This window comes from Lipophrys pholis (assembly GCF_963383615.2).
Source record: "Lipophrys pholis genome assembly, chromosome: 22".
NCBI lineage: Eukaryota > Metazoa > Chordata > Actinopteri > Blenniiformes > Blenniidae > Lipophrys > Lipophrys pholis.
Genome location: NC_137644.1, coordinates 1,220,285 through 1,243,192, shown reverse-complemented (window position 1 = coordinate 1,243,192; position 22,908 = coordinate 1,220,285). Strand labels below are relative to the sequence as shown.

Below are 22,908 nucleotides of genomic sequence, written 5' to 3'. Positions count from 1 at the left end.
GACGGGACATTTCATCGTCTTGTTTATCAAAGCATCAACAGTGTCCTGATAATTCCTGGTAAACCTTGGTAAACCCAGCCTGGAGGATGCTCCAGTATTCAAGCCCCTCATTGTGTCAGGATACTCAGGAGCCTCTGCTCCTTCACCCACAGGTAACTGGACAGGGATGCAGGCCACTAATGAGCTAAACCAGGGGTCTCAAACTCGCGGCCCGCGGGCCAATTGTGGCCTGCAGGACAATATTTTGTGGCCCCTACCTCGACTTGAAAGTATAATATTACTGCGCCAGCTAGGGGAGTGGACTTCTGACACTGCCACTCAGTCAGCCAGAGTGGAATGAACAGCCACACAGCAGCCACCTTTTATATGCTCGCCACTCCGGTACTTTCTACCAGCTACAAATACCATGACTGAGTACAACAAGAGAAACGACTGCTACTGGTTGCATCAAATACCTGAAATATGACAAAGTGACATTTGTTGTACTGCATAGACCAAATCAGATCCAAGGGCCTGAAGCACAGCAGGTTCAGTGCTTTTCTTAGAGGATAGATAAAGAAACAAACTCGTGATCATATGTGCAGTAAGCATGTAGGAGAACAACCTAAGAAGGTTAAATAACCTTTCATGCCAGCTGTCAGCGGTCCAAGCTTTTATTTTGATATTAAAACCAACAGGACCACAATGGCAGGACGACACTACACACAAAACCATCTTCACTCCCTGTTGCCAACTTACGACTAATAAACTAAACTAAACTAGATGAACTAACTTAACTACATGAACTAAGCAACAAAAACACAAGACAACACAATCATTCCTAACACTACAAACCTAATAACTACAAACTACAAACCTAATACCCAATAATTACATCTAAAGCACGACGAATAGAAACTCCCACAATGCATTGCAGCGGTCAGCTCCGTGACGCTACATATTATTAAAACGGCGGATAAATGCGGGAGATCAGTGGTGCTGGCTTTCAATCTCATTTAGTTGTTGTGTGATTCACTATTAATTAGAGTAAAGAGAGCAGTCGCCGCTCTGTGTGGCTGTGAGCATCAGCATGAAGCATCGTCAGTGACGATCGGGACTCTCATGCCATATCGGTCTCATATCGGTCATACACGCCGCCTTGCACACACTGGAGGTTTAGTTGACTGGATTTATTGAAACGTGGCTCTCCGCCGGGTTCCCACAGACTGACGTTACATCCCTGGGCCTACATTTTACCGTACTCTCTGTCGTGGGACCGCGCAGGTCTGGGTGCGTTTTGCCTTACTGTACCGTACCATCCGGCCCACCGTGCTCAAGGAGCCACAGCAGAGGAACCAAAGAGCCGCGGGTCGCCGACCCCTGTTCAGGACATTATGAGGGTCTCAACTGCTTCTTCTCTCAATCCAAATGTGGCTCAGATATGTGAGAAGAAGAGCTGCCAAGTCTCTGGCAGCAAGGAGGAGGCAAGAGAACCCATGTTCAGAAGAACCGTTCATGATCTACAGTCAATCTTCCATTCAGGTTCAGGACTGACATGTTCAGAAGAAATCATTAAAACTGTTAATTATGACGTTTGAGGATTTTTTGTACAACTTTTTTTGTGGAACCCCTGATGCCCCCAGCCTCACCCTGACTCCGGCCCCCGGGTACATTGAGTTTCAGACCCCTGAGCTCAACACACAGACCAGAGTGGGGCTCAGACACATTAACCCAACACCGCCACACTGACTGCAAAAGGGAGAAACTAATGCAGCATGGCCGAGGTGAGATCGCCATCTGGTGGACAAACCATGAAGTGGCTTCAAATAAGAGCAACAAAAGTGGAGGTTGATTCTAAAGAAGGAAGGATATGCATTGAGAATTTCATCCTTGTTAGATAAATAGTTTACTAGAAATAGTGAAATACTCTATCATTTTGTGATGCTTCACACTTTCCCAAAAATTTAAATTCCATATAAAATCATTATATATGTGTTAAACTATGTAAAGACTATAAAGTAAGTCTTTAAAAGCCTTCATCAAAGTCTTTCTTTAAAGGTATTTCAAGAATAAAGGGTGCTATAATTGAACTAGTTCTAAAACATTTTGGAAATTTGAAAGATAAACTAGTAATTCACTATCTGGACTTTTTCTTTATCAATTGAATTTAGATTTCCGAGACCTTTTGTTTAAAGTGAAAAATGAATGAATGAATGAATGAATGAATGAAAGAATGAATGAATGAATGAATGAATGAATGAATGAATGAATGATCCTTTATTCATCTCGCAAACTGAGAAATTTACAATGAATAAAAGGGTAAAAACAGGAGGTAAGGAGAGGAGAAAAGACGATGAGATTAGGCCTGGTCCTTCGCTTCTGTACAGACCAGTCCAGCGTCTGATGGCATGAGACAACCTTGGATATTCAGAGACAAAGTTCTAGGTAGAGTGGGGGTGAGCAGATAAGGAGGTGGGACAGAGCGTCCTTCAGCATAAACATCCAGCAGAATGTTGATAAAGAAACCAGCCTCGGCGGCCGGCTGTCTGGAGCTGGAGTTGTTTTCGGTCACACGAATTCTCTCAGCCTCGAGTCCTCAGTCGCTCCGTCATGTGTCCAATATGTCCGAACGTGGTGGCCCTTTTTAGCTTCCAGACGAGTTGTCAACCTCCGAGCCGATAAAGGTAATTATCAGATGAAACTCAACTTAAAAGATTTAAAAAATATATACATAATCTAAAACTGTAAAGATACAGACGGACTAATACAGATGCTTTTTAAGGCCCCGTTTACATGGCAAAGTCTCAAGTGAAAATGTATTGTTGCAAGGTTTTGAGTTTGAGCAGCAGTGTTTTGTAAAAGATGCTGAAAATGATGTAGTTGGTCTGCCGAGCCATGAGCTGGCGCTGTTGGTTATATTTGCAATGAAGCCATACACCCATGCACACAGAGAACACGCTATAAACATTAACAATGGGATTACATGGACATTCATATGGACAGACGACCAAGTTAGATTGTTATTCTCAACTTATTACAAGTCCCAGGAGAACATGGACTGGGAGTCAGGACACGATGGATGAAACATTGTTCTGATTAAACATCTTCTTGTGCAACTGTAGAGAAACTATTCACCTTGTGCAGTCGCAGCGTTTCAGAAAAGTTGTGTTTTCCCATTTCCCCTACCGTGGGAGTCATTTCCAATAATTGGCTTTTTAAGCGGCTCTGAGCACTGATGTCATATAAACGGACACCAAAAACGTTTCAAAGGGTTTCTGTGTTTTTCCGTGAAAACGTTGCTGTGAAAACTGAGCATAGCTGAGCTTTAAACACCTTGAGACTTTTATTTAGTTTAACTCAAAGTTCGTCCATGTTGCTGCTGGACCAGATGTTTTCTTACTGTAGTTGATTTACTTCATCCATAATGGTTAAAATGAGATATAGTAGATCAAATAGGAATGCAAAAACCATCAAAATACATCTCTAATAACACTTAAGTACAGTAATGACGGTGAAATGAATATTTCTACTTTGTAACGTCACACATCTCAATCTCAGAGCCTGAATCGAATGGATGTGCTGATTTTATCCACCAGTCCGTCTGCTCGGGTCTTTTCATTATAATGGTTGATACACATCATGTTATACACATCATGTTATACACATCATGTTATACACATCATGTTATAGATCTGATTCCTTACCAAAAACAGAGCAGACCAACAGTTACAAACCACAAACTCCAGTCTGCAACACACAGAGGGTCTCCTGCAGGTGTACATGAGTACAACCCATAAACTCTGCTGCTCATCCCACAAATGCATGGCTGCCCACAAATGTGACACAATTGAAAAGAACACAGTCTAAAATGCATTGATATGTAAACATATTATCAACCAAACACAGATCCATACACCCTAAATGCAAATTTCATTGAAATCACTTTCAAATTAATACTTTTATTTCTGCATAATGACCAGAAATGAAACAGAAGCGGGAAAAATATATTTTTTTGTACATTTTTTTGTAAAAATATGAATATTTATGCACTCGACTATTTTACTAAAAGTAATGAAACAGCAATTGTAAAATGTACTTGAAGTAAACATATTTATTTCACCTTGCTGTGGCTCATTTGGTAGCAGTCGTCTCAATCGGAACCTTGCAGGTAAATTCTCCTCCTGTCAACATATCGAAGACAATGAACTCCAAACTGAGCCCAGTGGACGGCCTGAGCACCCTGCATGGCAGCCGCCACCTTCACATTGGTGTGTGAATGCTATATAAGTGAAATCCATTTTCCATTTTAACCAAACACAACACTACTTTGCATCAAGCTCTGCATACCTCTTGACTAGTTCTTCACCAAATTTACTCCATGATGGTTATTTTGAGCAATAATGGGGAAATTGATGGTTCAAGGACTGTTTTTGGCCCCAGGCCAGGATCGTCTGCTTTTTGCCGAAACGAGCCAAATGTAAATATTTACCACATCTTTCTAAGTAAAAGTGTCAGACGATCCGCAATTGTAATTTGTTTTCTGCATCAGACATGTTTTATTTATGTGTTTTTCCAGTGTTTCAGTTGTACAATATTACTGGCCTGAGTGAGGTATTCTGTGTAGGGTGTTTTTGTGTTTTTTGCCATATGAAATGTTAAACAAAACAGTGTTACACTTGGCCGGCGCCCTGCTCCTGATGGCCCGGTTATGGCCGGCCAATGGACTCGCGACCGGCTCAGCCGTTCACCACTAACCTAGGTAGACTCACCTATTCATAGGTCTCCCTCTTGAAGCTGAGCCACTCGGTCAGAGCCAGCAGGGATTTCCCTAAACACAGACAACGTGCCTCCGGAGTTACGTCGTGGACCCGGGAGGAAGCAAATATGAAGGAAAAGAGGGCCGAGAGGAGGGATGAGACACAGACTGAGGAGTAGAGGCGGAAGCCAGCTCCCTTTACCTGCCATAAGCCTGTCAAACATGCGATCACTTCAGAATAAAAGCGGTGGATTTCCACCCTGATCCGGTACGATCTGGACTATCACCAAACCAGTCTTTTTTGTTTCACGGAGACATGCTTGTCTGAGGATTTGGAAGGTTTCAACATCATTCGCTTTGACAGGGATGTGGCAAAAACACAGAAGTCAGTTGGAGGCGGAGTCTGTATGGCTGTCAACAGCAAGTGGGCAACAAACTGATGACTGTCCTTCAGACCACACTACCTCCCCTGGGAATGTTCCCAAATTACTGAGATTTAAGTTTCAGAACCAGGTCCTGATTTCAGCCAAGCTGCTGACAGTCAGTGGGACTGGAGAGCATCCAGTGTTTTCACTGGGGGATTCTAACCGGCGCCACATCACTACACATCTGCCCAGTGTGAAGCAACACGTCACAACTCCCACCAGACTGCACAGAACCTTGGACTGATGCTACCGCAATATATCCATATACTGTATCTCAAAGCCACGCCCACCCCTCGGACGCTCTGACCACAGTGTCATCCTGCTGCTGCCAAAATACACATCCCAACTGACAACAGGTAAATCCATAAGAAACTCCAGTCTGGAATCATGAGGAAAGACTTAAAGGCTTTTTAACTGACAGACTGGGACTTGTTTTTTAATGACTGGAATGATGATTTGAACATGCTGACAGATTTGCTGACATCTTATTCAATTCAATTCAATTCAACTTTATTTATAAAGCACCAAACACAACACAGTCCTTTCTAGGAGGTTTTAACAGAGAAAAGAGAAAAACCCAACAAATCCTCATGAGCAGCAGATTAATTTGTGACTGTGGAAAGAAAAACTCCTCCAACAGGAAGAACCTTTGTAGAACCCAGAGTCAGAGGAGGAGGCTTTCTGAGGACTGGGGGGGGATAGACGGGATATCATAGAGGAAGGGATAGGATAGACAGAGAGACAGATTGGGGGGGTACAAACCTTGGTTTTGGTGGGGAGAAAGAAACACACCCTGGTTCAGGTTAGGATACAGACCCTGATTCTGGGAGGAGGAGGTAGAGAGAAACAGTCCTAACTGTAGCTTCGGTAAATAGAAAAGTCCTGAGTCCTACTTTTAGTAGAGACTGTTTCAGCCTCTTTAACTGAAACTGGGATCTGGTTCCAGATCAGAGGAACCTGAAAGCTGAACGCTCTGCCTCCATTCTACTTTTAGAAAAGTAGGAACCTCCAGTAAGCCAGCACTGTGAGAACCAAGAGTTCTTCTGGGGAGATCTGGGACCAGCAGTTCTTTACGATATGATGGAACCTGGTTGTTAAGAGATTTAGAAGTTAGAAGGAGGATTTTAAATTCTCTTCTAGATTGAACAGGGAGCCAATGAAGAGAATCTTGTGTTTTATTCTGTGAGGACCCTGTCACTCCCACCAAAGAAATAATAATACATCCAAATAAGAAGAAAAGGGTGATAAAGGACATGAAAATCTGCCTGGTCCAAAAGAAAAAGGTCTTACAAGGAGATAAAATCAGTGTGCGGGAGCTGGAGAAGGAGTTCAGAAGGATGGCAAAGTCAACTAAAGTCAACTCCAAGAACAAGGTGGAGCAGAAATTAACGTCTTGGAAATGCAAGGGAGGCATGGCAGGGGTTAAACACCATGGTGGACAGAGCTCTGCTGTGGTTAACTGCCCAGAGGAGACGGCTCCTCAACACCTTCTTCACCCGGTTTGACGGCAGCAGCACACCAATCACCTGGACACCATCCTGTCTCCTTCCAAGAAGAGGTCCTCACCATCGACGAGCAGCTGATGACCTCCATCCTGCGCAGACTCCACCCACACAAGGCCTCCAGCGCTGACCGGCTCAAAGGCAGGGTGGTCAAAGACTCTTCCAGCTCCTTTTGGACTCCGGGTGTGTCCCTAATCTGATGATGGAATCCTCCATCATCCCTATTCCCAAAAACCCCCACCCTAAAGAGGTGAAGGACTACAGACTTTGTCTTTGACCTCCGTGCAGTGGAGCGATGGAGGGAGACTGGCTGTCAGACAAGCTGACCCCTTCAGTTCGCCTATGAGGCCAAACGTGGCGTGGAGGACGCCTGTCTCACACTTGTGGACACTGTCCTCTGCACACCCCCACACCAGGATTGTATTCATGGACTTCTCTTCTGCTTTTAATACTGGAACACAGGAACACTTTACTGCACCACCTCTCACACCTTCAGGTTCACCCACCCTGATTTGATGGATTCAGGATGTTTTACACGTCGGGCCTCAGCAGGTTGCTGCTAAACGGTTTGAAACTCAGGCGTCCATCAAGGTCGTGTTTTATCCCCCATCTCTTCTCGGTGTTCACTAATAACTTCTCCTGTAACAGTGAAGGAATGACACTTTTTAAAACTGCAGACGACAAGGCTCTGGTGGCTCGCCTGCCGGACAGCACGGCGCTGGCCCGCTCCCAGCAGACCTGGTCCAGCCCTTGGATAAATACAGTTCTACTGCAGTAGAACATTTAATAACAAAGGAGTTGAGCTGTGGGGGCAGAGGTCACTCTCCTACACCTCTTTTTACACCCCTCCCCGTCCAGGGTGAGTCTGTGGAGCAGTTTGAGCTTTTTAAATATGAAGGAACACAGATAGAACCAGCCTGTCGCTCACACTGGACTCTACTGGTTTTGTTTATAAAATAAGTTCAACAGCACCTTCACCTGCTGAGGAACCAGAGGACGTTTAATGTCAGCCTGGTTCACACATCACTCATGGAATCCATCATTACATCAATATGTCATCCTGGTACGGCTCCTCTCCATGAAACCAGAACGAAACTCTCCCGTATCGTCAAACAGGCAAAATCATTGGTTCACCACAAAGTCAGATCCCTGAACTGTACGACCGCTCTGTGATCAGGAGAGCCACGCTGATTACAGAGGACTCCTCTCACTCCTTCATCACTCCTCTCACCCCACCCATCACTCCTCTCACCCCCTTCATCACTCCTCTCACCCCACCCATCACTCCTCTCACCCCCTTCATCACTCCTCTCACTCCTTCATCACTCCTCTCACCCCACCCATCACTCCTCTCACCCCCTTCATCACTCCTCTCACTCCTTCATCACTCCTCTCACCCCACCCATCACTCCTCTCACCCCCTTCATCACTCCTCTCACCCCACCCATCACTCCTCTCACCCCCTTCATCACTCCTCTCACCCCCTTCATCACTCCTCTCACTCCTTCATCACTCCTCTCACCCCACCCATCACTCCTCTCACCCCCTTCATCACTCCTCTCACCCCCTCCATCACTCCTCTCACCCACTCCATCACTCCTCTCACCCCTTCATCACACCTCTCACCCCCTTCATCACTCCTCTCAGCCCCTTCATCACTCCTCTCACCCCTCCATCACTCCTCTCACCCCTTCATCACACCTCTCACCCCTCCATCACTCCTCTCACCCCTCCATCACTCCTCTCAGCCCCTCCATCACTCCTCTCACCCCTTCATCACACCTCTCACCCCCTTCATCACTCCTCTCACTCCCTCCATCACTCCTCTCACTCCCTCACTCCCTCCATCACTCCTCTCACTCCCTCCCTCACTCCTTCCATTTACTCCCATCAGGTAGAGCGTCAAACTCCCTCTGGCCCACAAAGGATCCTTCATCCTCAATGCACTCGCCACTCTGAAGAGAATGAAATGAGGAACTGGACGACACACACACACATCTATATTCTTTCTTTTGTTATCAGCTTCTGTTTCCTGTTTTCATTGAACATTTCCTATATGTCTGTCCTTCTGACTTAAGTGTGTTTTAAATATGTGTTGTATTTTATTGTTAATGAAAAATGTCTGTCACCGCTTGTGGCAATAAAGTTTATCTTATCTTATCTTATAATAATCAAATTAATTCCAGAGCTGCGAGCACATTGTTTTAGTTTAAATGTGGGAAATCAAAGTTCCTCTCCCTCCAAGTAACAGACAGAGAACGTGACTGCAGCGTGGACCACGATGATGATAATGATGATGGAGCCCCCCCCCCCCCCCCCCCAACCCCACCACTGACGATAAGAGTGATTTTAGCAGTGTCAGCGAAATCTCGGGGGTTTGTACTTGAGGCTGGGTGACAGAAGCACATCGGAGGAGAGATAAGAGATGTAATGAGCAGATAGGAGTTTCCACTGAGAACCACAAAAGAGACGAGTCACTCGCTTTATCTGCTACTGTTTTATTTCATTTGTTCGGTCCCGGAGTTTCATGGACCAAACGATGGCACAACACTGCGTTACAGTTTCCGTCTTTGGGTGCAACCGACTAACACAAACGTTAAAGTTACTCCTGTACAAAATGGACTAAGTACACAAATACATGGTTTATTCCCTCTATCACACACACACACACACACACACACACACACACACACACACACACACACACACACACACACACACACACACACACACACACACACACACACACACACACACACACACACACACTCCCCTTCATGACAGAATACATTCTCAGGAAGTAAAACACATAATTATAAATTTTAGAGCATTTCATTTGTCTTTTCTTTTCTCGGAACACTCCGGCTCGGCCGCCCGCAGATTGAACAACAATATCCTGGGTCATTCCACCAGCGGGAGCAGACACCAACCTCACTGAGAGTTACAAATAAATGGTGGACTGGAGCAACTGTCATCCGATGAGCTCCAAAAAATAAAAAATTAAAAATAGCTCGGTTGATTTCTCATTTTGGTTTTCTCAAACGTTTCATAGCTTATTTTGGAATCAAACCTTAAAGTAGGAGACTCCAGCTCAGGACCAAACATGTTCCTCCTGCTTTTGCTCCTCAATTACAACAAATACCCCACAGATGCGTTTCCGCAGCACTCAGCTGTCTGATTGGTTTCCCACCTTCTGGCTGGTGGTTTCATTTCAGCGACTCTCAGACACCCAGAAAAATCCATCTCATTCCATCCAATCAACAAAGAGAGTGGAATTAAAATGAAAATGTTTGGAGAAAGTTGGTTGTGGCCATGCAGTGTGTTAAAAACAGCTTGAGAGACAACCACTAAAACCACTTTTCAACAGTTTCAAAGTTTGAAGCCATTCGTCACCTCAGATACATTCAGCAGCTTTCTATCGTCTCTACATGGTTCAACCAGTTCGTACCTGAGGTGTGTCTTACAATATAATTCAATATTTTCATGCTTAATGGGGAGAAACATTAGAAGAAACACTAAATGTTGACAGTAATGTTTAAATATTGAACACTGAGATGACATTTCAAGAAATGTAATGAAATCAGGGATAAGAGGAGGAATTTGGTATAATTCTGAATCCTAATAAAAGCGAAATAAATGTTAAATAATTAGAAAAAGAAGAAAAAAAGAACACAATGCCAAGCATACATTTTTACAAATTATCCAAAAAGAAAAATGTAAATGTTGAGAACTACATGGAACCATAGAATAAATAAATAAACATATTTAAAAATATCAAATTTTAGGCTAAAATTGACAATAAAGTAAATAAAAAAATATTAATTTTGAGTTAAACATCAATTTGAAATAATACTTAAAAATTTGTAGTTGTGTTTTTCATTAAGGTATTATAATATTTTATTATTTGTTGTCAGAATTTAAAAGAATAAAGTCAAAATGTTTAAAATAGAAGACATTTCCGTGTCCCACAAAGACGATAACAGTAGTATTATTTCTGAGCCAAAACTCAAAATTAGCAGTCCAGTTTAGTCAGAATGTCATTAATACTATGAAATGTAACCATACAGACGAGATTCTGATCCATTTGCTTTATTCTGAGTCCGGAAGTCCTTCCAGAAAGTGAATTTCCCCCATTTTATTTTAATTTCACACAACAGAGCTCACCTATAGTTAAAGCCACATTTCCTGTTTAGAAGCTGCTGATTGGACCTGTGGAAGAATCTGTTTGAGGTGAATTTAAAAAGAAGCCATCTGTGAAAGCACCAGCAGGAAGGTGGATGTACGGGACAGCTTAGCCTCAGTGCTGGAAAAACAACTGCATTTGTAGTTTTAAGGGTGGAGATGTCCGACAAGACGACACTCCTACTGCACAGAGCAGAAAGCTCTCTCCTGTGGCACTCGATAGAGCTCTACCGAGGCTTCAACACCAATAAGGGATCTTAAGTTGAGTTTCTTTAAGGACAGAAAGAGGGAAGGGCTTTTTGTCTTTTTAAAGGACACAAATAAAAGCTCAGGAGACGCCTCTGCTTTGTGACGACATTCACATACAACTCCAGTCACTCTATGCACCGGGGAAACGGGGAAGCAGCCCTCTCTAGTCGCATTGTGCAGCTGTAAAGTCCATCTTCAGTACACGCTTATAGGATGTATAGACATAGTAGTACCAGTGGAAGTTACACAGAAACATTTAGTTGGGTTACAAAAGAAACTCATGGATATTACAGACACACAGATTTCTTTCCACTTCTTTCTAGTGGAAAGAACGTGCATGTGTGACTGTAGAGAGCTCTGTGTGTGTGTGTGTGTGTGTGTGTGTGTGTGTGTGTGTGTGTGTGTGTGTGTGTGTGTGTGTGTGTGTGTGTGTGTGTGTGTGTGTGTGTGTGTGTGTGTGTGTGTGTGTGTGTGTGCTCATCGTCCACTTGAGACACATTTCATAACAACACAAAAAAGGAAACAAAAACTTAGATCTTTTTATTCCTCCCTATATTTTAAAGTATAAAATTTAAGTGCAATTAAAGCTCCAAATATTAGTTACATCACATACATTTCAGTCTAAAGTAACTCTCTGTAATTCGCAGGTAGTTTATCTTGTTAAATATCTTCTTATTTCTTTTAATTTGAAAAAATGTAATGTAGACTTGGTGACTCCTCCAGTTGAATCTTTTCATGCAGTCCAACGGACGAAGCACCGCAGACAGGGAAGATTTAGATTTACCAGTTTGAAGTACACCAGCGGTTTGTTTTTCTATTTTTTAGTTACTTTTTTTAAACATTAATTGTGTGGTGCAGATGTGGGCTGAGACGAGCGTCCAGCTCAAGATGCACGGCTGGACGCTTTCTTCCTTTCAAACCTCATTAGAAATGGTAACATGGGATTTTGCACTCAGTTAAATATTACTACATAACATATTGACTGAAAACGGTGAAAAGGAGGCCTGGGTGGGAGGAGCAGTCCACAAGGAGGTTGTTCGAGAAGGTACAAGGACCTGAGAATATGTACAGTAACAAGGTTTGACCAATCCAGTAGTTTTCACCAAGAGAGACCAAGAAATGATATTAATAGTTCAATTCAGTTCACTGTTTCTTTAGTTTGTTCATGAGTGTTTTGCTTTATTCTCCTCAGGAGAGGAGGTTTTTAGACGGAACAAGACGGGAGAACATTGTGGAAACATCTCACAGGTATACTGTAAAAACCTACTTGCGTGAAAAGAATCTGGAATGCTGTTTGTCTTGCTGCATCTTATTTTAGTTTTATTTAACTTAACTTCAACCAAAGCTCCATGGAGCTCAGTCATAATATCAGTCATACAGTTATCTGTCTTCACAATGTGATGCTTGTTATTTACTTATTTAGAGTGGAGGAACGAGACCATATTTCAGCCTTTTTTTGCTGAATTTTTACCAAATTAATTTACCTGTTTACCTTTAAAAATGAAGATACGACCGCTCATAAACACACTAATATTATTGTATTTTATAGCTTTAGCAATTTTAGCAGAGATTCCTTTAGTTGTGTTAGAACTTTGCATGTGATGCTTGTTATAGATGACAAACTACTGAACCATGTGTCACCTCCAAAATAAAAGCTCTGATCAAAGTGTGTGTTGGTATATCATTTTGTGAAAGATGCAACGCCACTGGAGACGGGATGAAAAGCCACAGACTTCAGACCCCTGGATGTAATGGAAGACGTGTGTGTCTGTGCCTTACTACCAATCAATGCTAACCAGCAGTGGTCAGTGGTTGATAGTTAATTGACTGTCAAATCCTCTTGACTACCTGCTGGCCTTGTGAAGCAGTTAGTCCTGAGATGTCCCTACTCATTAAGGTGGAGCGCGTCGTCAAACAATAAAAGAGAGGACGCCGAAATATGGAAGAAGACATACGACTAAGTATGTGACTTTGTCCTCCAGAGGACTTGATGTCTTAATAAAGGCTGCAATGTTTTTCTAATGGTTTCATGGACGGTTGAGAATTATAACCTCACACCTTGTAAAGAATTGAATATTGAGAAAATGACATGTAAGTGATGGAATCTCCAGGACTCATCTACACAAGCACAAGCCGTTCAGTGAACTTTGCAGATTTTTCTTACCTTTGGACCGAGTCAGACTACAAGTTTTCTCTAGTTTAGTTTCCTATCTATACATACACCATGTTGTAGAATTTAGGCTGGATATAAAAACCCTGCATTGAACAAACGTGGCACTGGAAAATACCCTGACAGGAACGGGACACTGGTACTGATGTATCACTGGTAAGAGGCTTGAGATTCTGAAAGGCATCATGTGACAGGCAGGACTGTAACAGAGGGAGGAAGGAGTTTACTCAGAGCGGTTACTTGTACGTTGAGACAGAGCAGATGGAGGAGAGGGTGGTACATTGAGTTGGCGGAAGGTGGGATGACAGGATGGAGGTCTTTGAGGGGGCAGTGATGGGGCTCAGTCTATTTGTACGGCCGTAGGAACCTGGTGACTTTGGAGCGCAGCAGCTTGATGAAGGAACGAGGGAACATCTCTTTGGACTCCTGTGCCGTGTACCTAAAGTAGTTCTGGGGGTGAGCCAGCACGTCGAACAGGGCTTTTATCAGTTTCTTGTCCTATGGGGGGGGGGGCACAGGGAAAACAGGTGTCATTGAACTGGAGCATACGGTCACATCTTATTGAGAGCCACACGATACACCGACGAATTCAAATCCAAAAAGCACAAAGACATCATTTATTTTGCAACACTTGATATAGCCTGAGTTCATGATATCCTGAACCTGGTGGCAGTGAGATGTCCCTGGTCTAAAGATTCACGGAAGTGTATGTGGTCGCTGTATATTTCTGTGCACACTGGCATAAGTGGGAGTTTCACATTGAAACAAGGTGTGGTCAAATGTTTCCTGTCACTTTGGTCCAGCAATAAACTAGCGAATACTCCTTACAACTGGGAGTGTTATCTCCGTGGAATGGAAAGCCCGCTACTGCCAATGTCCAGTGAAACGTCTGTTCTGTTCACTCCTCTGTGAAACTTTCACTCCTCCTTTTGCAACCATGGGAGTGCTTGGCTCCATCAGACAGCTCTGCTCTCTGCTGTGACCCCAGCCTCGACACTTCAATGAAAGAGCAAAGGCCATTCTGTGAAGAGTTCTTTATTTCTCCATTGTTGAACACATGATGAGCAAATTTCCACAATCGTCATTTCTGATGTTTGGAGCCAATCATCCCTGTAATCCTCTGATTCAAAAAGTAGATGGTATTGACTAAATTCACTCCATGAATCAAACCACAAAGACATGAAGTTACACAACATTAAAGCTATTATACTGAAACAGGCATTATGTGTAAAAAACCCCAAAAAGAAACAAAAAACTTCAACAACTATATTTAAATGAGGTGAATTCACTGCTGAATCTGGTTTCATTCCCGATAGAGGATTCCCAGTTAGACGATGCCCAGTTAGACGATTCCCAGTTAGACGATGCCCAGTTAGACGATTCCCAGTTAGACGATTCCCTTTTAAATGACTTATTATAAGTGAATTATTTGTAACACTTCAGTTACCCAGGATGAGTAGGAATGTATTTCTACACATAAATACACATAGTTCCTTTGGAAAAGTGGCTCAACATTAGTTTAAAATCGGGAAGACAAAAAAGCATGTCGGACTAAAAGCATATGTTTTAAAAAATACACATAAAGCTGAGAAGGGACAACTGGTCCACGGACAGCTGTCCTCAGCTGCACTGTGAAGCTCCTCTCCATTAGTTCACTTTTATAATTATTATCAACATATTATTTCCCCATATTTCCACACCATAACTCAGATATAGAAGAATGAGAGAGTTCTATAATAAGTGGAGTGAAGTTAACACTTTGTCATAAACTGAAAACTAACATTTAAAAAAAGTGCTTTCAATAAAACTTTGTCAGAAGCCGCAGGGTTTCCTCTGCATTCATTTAGGAGTGGTGAGCGCCCGGTGTGTGTGTGTGTGTGTGTGTGTGTGTGTGTGTGTGTGTGTGTGTGTGTGTGTGTGTGTGTGTGTGTGTGTGTGTGTGTGTGTGTGTGTGTGTGTGTGTGTGTGTGTGTGTGTGTGTGTGTGTGTGTGTGTGCTCGGTGGAACAGACCAAATACAGACTCTAAAGCCAGTTTAAGTAGCAGCAGCTCCATTTCAGTCCACTGTTGCAAGCAGGAGCCTCAAACCCTCATTTCTACGGTCGACGGCCGACTAAAGAGCGCTGTGCGCTCCTCACTGCCTGCCAGGATGTGCGCTCCTCACCATGCCTTGCTGCGAAGTGCCGTCAACCGCGCACTGCCGTAAAGTGGTATCGGGTCTCGTGGTATCGGGTCTTGTGGTATTGGTGGCAGTTTAATAAGTACAAGTACTCATGCTTGGTATCCCTAGTAAAAATCCATCACTACTGAAATGTTCACTTATTTTAATAAGTCGTCTAAATGGAAGTCATCTATCTGGGAATCGTCTATCTGGGAAAAAACCCCACTATCGTCTAACTGGGAATCGGGGATTACACCCTGAATCTTGGACTGTGAACTGGGGCTGCAAGGTTGTTCTTCAGATTGTACTAATGTCATTCAGAAAGAAATTTTAAGCATTTTTTCTTCATGTTTTCCATGTATTTCTTCATTTTTCCCCAGGTATTCTAATCTCCTCCCACAGTCCAAAAACTGTTTGATATGGAAGTGAATGAAGCTCAGAAATCAATTTGAAATCTATTAACAGAAATGCTTTTCCATTTTCAGATTTGGACTCATAAATAAAAATTAATAATCAATCATCCCAAACATTTGCATTTTCTTTGACAAGCCTGCTTTTTCTGTGACTTCATGAAAATGAAAAAGAAAATTATGATTAAAATTCAATTTTCAAAAGACACTCCAGCAAATAGTGACCAAAATTAATTTTGAATTGTCAAATTTGAATATTAAAATGCATTTGCAAAAAGGCTTTTTCATTTGAAGAACATAGCTGCATCATCTGACTCATAAATGAAATTAATAATAGTTCATTCAAACTGCATTTTCATTTCCTTATTCAGGTTGAACATGTTCTGGCAGAACTCAAAAGAAAACCTAAAGAGAGAATTACTTTTTCGTTTTCATGTCCGCCTGCAAAAAAAGGATCAAAATTCCATTCCACTGAGCGTCTCCAGGGGGCGAGGGAGAGCGACGTCAGAGGCTCCACTGCTTCTGTTTGTGCTGCACATCTAATACACCAGGGGGCGCTGTGCATATTTGAGCTTGAGAAGAGAAGAGACATGAGGGGCAAAGCAGCTCTTTAGAGTGACTGAATGACCCGAATCAGTTTAATAAAAAGACGTGTTCACTGAATCCTTCAATGCTTGTTTGACTTGTTTGGGAAGAGCCCCGACTGAGTACCACACTATGTTCAGCGGCCGCAGTGAGTTCAGCGGCCGCAGTGAGTTCAGCGGCCGCGGTGAGTTCAGCGGCCGCGGTACGTTCAGCTACCACTGCACGTTCAGAAATGCAACGAAACCTCACAGTACGTGAGCAGATCAGTGAACAAGCAGCGTTCCTTCACTATGAGAGAACCTGACAATATGTTTTCTCACTTTCCTGGTTCCACCGTTCAGATACGAGGCCGTCAGAGGAAGGAGAGCGACTGCTGACGTCACTCTCCTGCGCTACTTGGGATTGCAAAGTCTAATTAAATTTTGATCCTTTTTTTGCGCAGCAGACATGAAAACAAAAAAGAAATTCCCTCTTTATTCTCTTGCGAGTATTATTTTTCTTGATATAGTGATTTAATATTAATCGGTTTGAGCCTATTGTTTTTGCTGAGTCTAGTGTTTTGGAGTATTTTCTAATTTAAATGCTCTTGCTTCATCTATAAATAGGCTGGTCTCCGCTCCTTTGCTTCAGCCACGTTTACACATACCCGGGCAGTTGAAAAAAGAACTTGATATTTTTCTGCCTCGGCCTCACAGTTACACATAAACGCAGCTACGACTCACCACAAACAATCATTCTTGAAAACTCCAGCCAGAGTGGAGATCTGGATTTTTACAGACTAGATGAGGCCACGTTGGATTGCACTCAATGATGTCACACTCTGAATCACTTACTGAGCATGCGCACCACACACAGAAAGTGTTTACGTTCCTGTTGTACTTGCCCAAACATAAAGCTGCATCGGGATTCATCTTCATTTTCAACAATTTTAGCTCAAATGAAGCTTTTCTGTATTTCATTAATTTCTTGTATTTCTTTGTAAAGCACAGTGAATTGCCCTGTATTTGAATGGTGCTCTATTAATAAATTTGCCTTGCCTTGCCTTGCCTTGCCTTGCCTTGCCTTGCCTTGCCTTGCCTTGCCTTGCCTTGCCTCAATGTAGCTCCAGATAAGTCATGAAAAAGAATCATTCAGTACCTTCAGAATCTCTTGGTGGTTCTCGGAGGCGTAAAGCCTACCATCTCTCACTATGTCTTCTATCAGCTGCTGGTAATCCTCTGCAACACAACAGAATGGGTTTGACAGGAGACAGCAGTTATTAAAGAACACACGGAGATACAAGAAACATCGATTGGTGTCTCGTATGAGAAGGGGTGTCACTGGCTTACCATCGTAGGTGACATATGGAACTTGGAAGCCTTTTCCACTGTTTCCCTCGTTAGATTTAAACTGGACCCACAGCTTGCGAGAGCGAGAAGTGAAGGCTATTGGTCGCTCGTAGGTCTGACACGTTTCGTAGGTGGTGATGGAGGTGGGCAGGGCTGAGGAAGGAGCACAGAGCTGGTTGAATGCAACACATTGCCCCCCCCATTAGTCCTTTACTGAGGGGAGAGTCTCTTAGGTAATCAACATTATCATCAGCCTGCATCCACAGTCGCAGCCTTCACTAAAAGGTTTTTCTTCCAGATGCTCTGCTGGTTTCTAAATGTTGGTCGTTTTTCACCAACATTTTGTTGCTTTTTCTTCGAGCCGAAGTGATTTCCAAAGTAAATGTAAGTACCCATTAAAATGTTTTTGAGTTAGGTTTAAGTTAAAGATCTCATATAATACTGCTTTTCAAAACTTTCACATGGGTCTCCTTGGTCCAAAAAAGTATCAAACATTATATTGGCCCAAATCCAGCTTTTTCTTGACTTTGAATATTGGATCATAGGAGCTGCATTCAGAATCTGCTGTGTCTGTGTGAGCTGGACTGTCTCCACCCATACATGCCCATCTTGGGAAGAGGAGGAAGTACTTCCAGAGCAGACCTGCCTAATTGTGGGAGGGTCAAAGCTTACCTTGATTGGGTTTGGCTAAACCCCCGCTGACACCATATATGATTGCAATTCTGATTCTCTGGAGCAACACACTTTTAAAAAATTGAAAGAAGCCAGGGAGAGAGAAGACAGACTTTCTTCACTTCTGGAACGTCGTTCCTGGTCGGGGGATTGGGGATGCATATTACAATTAGAAAGTGAATTTGACATATTATGACTCATTTAAACAATACATGTTTATTCAACTCATTGATTTTGGTTCTTAAATCAATTTAAATTTCTCTTAATAAATGTTTTATTTGCACTTTATAATGTTTTTGATTTGCTGATACATTTGCTTATTTTCGTCAATGAAAATCAGTTGTGTATTTCATTAATCGTGAAGAAACTGAATTGTCCTGAAAGCAACATGAAAGATGTCTCACAGTATTTACTTTATTCATTTATTTATCTAAACGGGACAACGTAAATTATTGAACAATCATATAAAAATATAAATTATACACAAGCTGTAAATGTGCCACATTATAGCAAAACTGCTCATTTACATCTGTATTCCCGAGGCGGGTCACACAAGCAGTAAAATGTATAAAGGAATATAAAAAACAATATAAAAACTAAAAATTACATTCATGTAAAATGAGTGCAGGACTGATTTACTTTAAGATAATGTTTAAGTTGTTTTTTAAAAGAGATGTAAGTCGGCCATTCTCTTATATCTGTGGGCAGGCTGTTCTAAAACTGACCTCCTCTTATGGACAGCACAGTTACTCCTGATGTTCTTCTGGGTGGAGGAGGCTCTGGTGCTGAGACCCTTCCCGGGTTTAAGGTTAATGTGGTTAGAGAGTGGGGGCGGGGCACGACTAGGTTCACAACAACGAATCGATAAAATTGATAAAATTCGATTATTAAAAGTAATCTCGCCATGTTGCGGAGCCGTTTATTTCACCTTCGGCGATTCATCAATGCTAGCTGACAAATAAAGTTTCAAAAAAGAACCTCAACCTGCAGAACGAGTTGAACGGAGCGAGGCGGCAGCAGTACTGTAGAACGTCTGAGGAGCGGACCTGGTAAGAGCGACACCCTGTACTGGACACGTCACTGTGCACGGACACATTTAACTGTTAACACACAGAGGACAACCTGCCTGACGAGGACAACAGACAGGTTCTCCTGGCAAATTTCAAGCTGAGTGACGCTGAATCGGCCAAAATACTTGGTCTGGACCTGATTATTGGAATATTCAGACGTTGTGGTGTCGGGAGGTTAGTTGGAGATGTGAATCATCGCTGCTTCCCCGCAGCACAGAGCTGCAGCGAAGCTCCTCTCCGTTAGTTAGAATTTCCTTTAACAGCACAGAACATAAGGCCCGTGGGCCAAAACCCACCAAGAGGCTCCAGTCTGGTTCCACCAAGCAAGGAGGTTTTACAGGTTTTATACTAGTTTGTTTTTTTCCATTTCATTTTATTTTGCACCAGAATGTTTCATAAAATTAGATTTTATGTTGAGATTGTAATCATTTTCAGTATTAACTTGTTTGATCTGACAAAAATATCGACATTTCAATTACACACTGTGACCACAACAAAGAAAAACTTTGAAGTGTAAATTTAAAGGTTATTATAGTAATATTTGACCAGCCTGGTCCAGTCAGGATGAAACTGGACTGTATGTGGTCCCTGAAGTACATTAAATCAGATTTAATAATTATCTTGTATACATCTTATATACATGTGCATTTGTGTGTGTGTATATATAAATATATATATATATATATATATATATATATATATATGTGGCGGGCCGTGCAATTCAGACCTCGGCCTTCACTAGTGCTGGTCTGACTCAATCCACCCCTCAATAACTTTGTTTATGGCGACAGGACAACTAGGTGGCCAGCGGTCGTCCCTCTCTCATTGTCCATGTCAGCTGAGATTGCACGCGCCTTTATTCCCGCATGAGTGGCCCGGTTCGGCTCCTAGTTAATCTCCGAGCTATGGACGGGTGGCTAAGAGCCTGGGCGTAAAACTACACCGAACCACAACCAGCAAGCAAATGGACTATGCGAGCGTTTCCATTGCACGATGAAGGCAGCTCTCCGGGCCACCCTCACGGACAGCAACTGGATCAATCGGCTGTCTTGGGTCATGTTGGGCCTGCTTTTGACCCCGAAAGAAGATCTGCAGGCGTTGTCGGCCGAGCTGGTGTTTGGTCAGCCACTGCGGGTCCCCGGAGAGTTCCTGCCACAGCCATCAGAAAACTGTTTGGTTCCAGCCAGGAAGCCTGTTTTCAAGGAGGCGGCCCGCATGTTCGACCCGGTTCCAGCTCATCACTGCCTCCTACAGTCCTACTTAAATGGCAGCTGAATATGTGTTCATCCGGCATGATGCCCACTTCAGCCGCTGTATGATGGCCCATTTCACATCCTGGAGGCGGTGCCGAAGAACTTTGTGGTGGAAATGGGGGGAGATTTCAGGTCCAGATTTCAGTGGACCGGCTGAAACCTGCCCATGTCATGGCGGAGGAGCCAATGGAGGTGGTGCAACCCCCGAGAAGTGCGCGACCCCCCAAGTCATCAACGGCCGCAATGTCCCCTGCACCTGCCTTAACCCTGGTGCTGGTACTGGCACCTACTCCAGTGGTGGTGCAACGCAGTCGTTATGGCCGGGTGCTAAGACCTCCGAACAGGACTTAAGTAACTTTTTTTAATGACTTTGTAGTACCATTTTGAATGTTCGGGGGGGACTGAGCGGTGCATCTTGAGGGAGGTTCTCTCATTCAGAGTGGAGTGGGTATGTCGGTGATGTGTGACTGCACAAAAAGTGTCGGGATGGTCCGGTCAGGTTTGGGTTTTTGTGCATTTCCACTGTAAGAATTGTGGGTGGTACCGAAATAACCGCTCAAAAAGTTGATGCTTTTCCGTCGCCCCTCCCTTGGGGTACTCAGGACTATTGAACGGTTTGATTTTGAGGAGCCGTCTGCTGTTGGTCAGTGATTTAAGACAGGCCTGCACTATTTCAGTACGTCGGCTGTATGAATCCTCAGTTAACATATTCAACTTTGCAAGTTAAGGTGAGTCAGTTTAGAAAGAAGGGCTTGATGGTGTCAAATGCTTTCTTCAAATCTCAAAAGACTGCACCAACACAGGTGTTTTTGTCAAGTATGGATTTGACTGTTTCTACAAAGAACCAATTGGCTGTTTCTGTGCAGTGACACTGGCGGAAGCTGAGCTGCATGGGGTGCAGGGGGGAGTGGCTACTGCCGAGATGTTGGTTGAGCAGCTTGGCTACCGACTGTTCAGCCACTTTGGATGCTACTGGTAGTATGACGATCGGGTGATAAATTTGATATAAGAGTCTTGTCTCCCGATATAAAAATTGGTGAGACAGTGGCCACCTTCCAGCCCAATGGAACAACTCCAGCACTGATTAATACATTAATCAGATGAGTGAGCAGGCACACCAGTGTTTCCATACATGTTTTTTGAAAATGGGTGTGAATTCAATACACGTCTTTTGCCTTTAAAGATTTAATGGACTTGATATTATTGGCCACCTTCCTATCTGTCTAAATACTGGTATTTTAGGATAAGTTAGAAGATGAGCTGTTGGTGATGGGACGGATAATTGTTTTATTTCATGGACAGGATCAATAAAGAAGTTATTAAATGTCGGAGCCAGTTTGTGTGGAAAACTGTTGGACTGTGCATTGTAACTGTGATGCATTAGCAGGTGGCAAGGCTTCCCATTTTAAAACCACTGTCTTTAGGTTGGTAGTTTAGCTCAACTGCTATGTGGCCACTTCTTCAGCTCTCCTTCAAAAATAATTTTTGATCTTCCTTTTTTAGCATCTTCCTTCCACTAAGTGATGGAACTTCAGCTAACATCCAGATTCCAGATTGTCTTCCTCCAACAAACATCCAGATTATAGAGCATCTTCCTCCCTCTAACTGACGTAACATCAGCTAATATTCAGATTACAGAGCATCTTCTTCCCTCTAACTGATGTAATTTCAGATAACATCCAGAATGCAGAGATTTGTAGTGCTTAGATGAATTTAGGTCATTTAAAATCACGCCTGTTTTCTCCTGATTCTTACCGCTTTTTCTCATGACCAACACATCTCCACACTCGTCCTCGATTGGGAGGAAGATCTCCGGCACCACGATGAGGATCCGCCTCTTGTGCGGTGGGTTGATGGTCCAGACACAGTCCACGTTGGACGGGTAATCTCCGGGGTAGTTTGGGGACTCGATGTATCCGGTGTAGTCCCCCAGCTCGCCTCCACACAGCTGGTCTGAGGACAAAATAAGAGTGAAACATACAGTATATATGAGCAGGAGTCAGCCTGCAGCAAAGCCATGCGTTACACTACTTTGCATTACTTTTTAGTTACTTGTTACCACGCAGAAATATGACAAGAGATTCTAAATAGCTAAAATGTAGTTTATTGCAGCTGATTCTACATTCAGTGGAGGTGATGCAGCATAATGACTGTGTTGGTTCCTAAA

The 22,908-nt window shown here is 43.1% G+C and overlaps 1 protein-coding gene across 2 annotated transcripts in view; it reads right to left on the bottom strand.

Annotated features, from left to right (window-relative positions):
• Positions 1 to 13,608: 13,608 nt before the first annotated feature.
• Positions 13,609 to 22,908, bottom strand: part of scube1 (signal peptide, CUB domain, EGF-like 1) — a gene marked incomplete at its 3' end in the record, with an annotated part of 251,229 nt that continues 241,929 nt past the window's right edge. For both annotated transcript variants that reach the window (XM_080492502.1, XM_080492503.1), the window contains 4 exons: positions 22,497 to 22,694; positions 17,747 to 17,899; positions 17,556 to 17,635; positions 13,609 to 13,761 (listed from right to left, as the gene is read on the bottom strand). In XM_080492502.1, coding sequence (XP_080348628.1) covers positions 13,609 to 13,761; positions 17,556 to 17,635; positions 17,747 to 17,899; positions 22,497 to 22,694 — 584 coding nt within the window. The remainder of the gene's footprint in view (positions 13,762 to 17,555; positions 17,636 to 17,746; positions 17,900 to 22,496; positions 22,695 to 22,908) is intronic.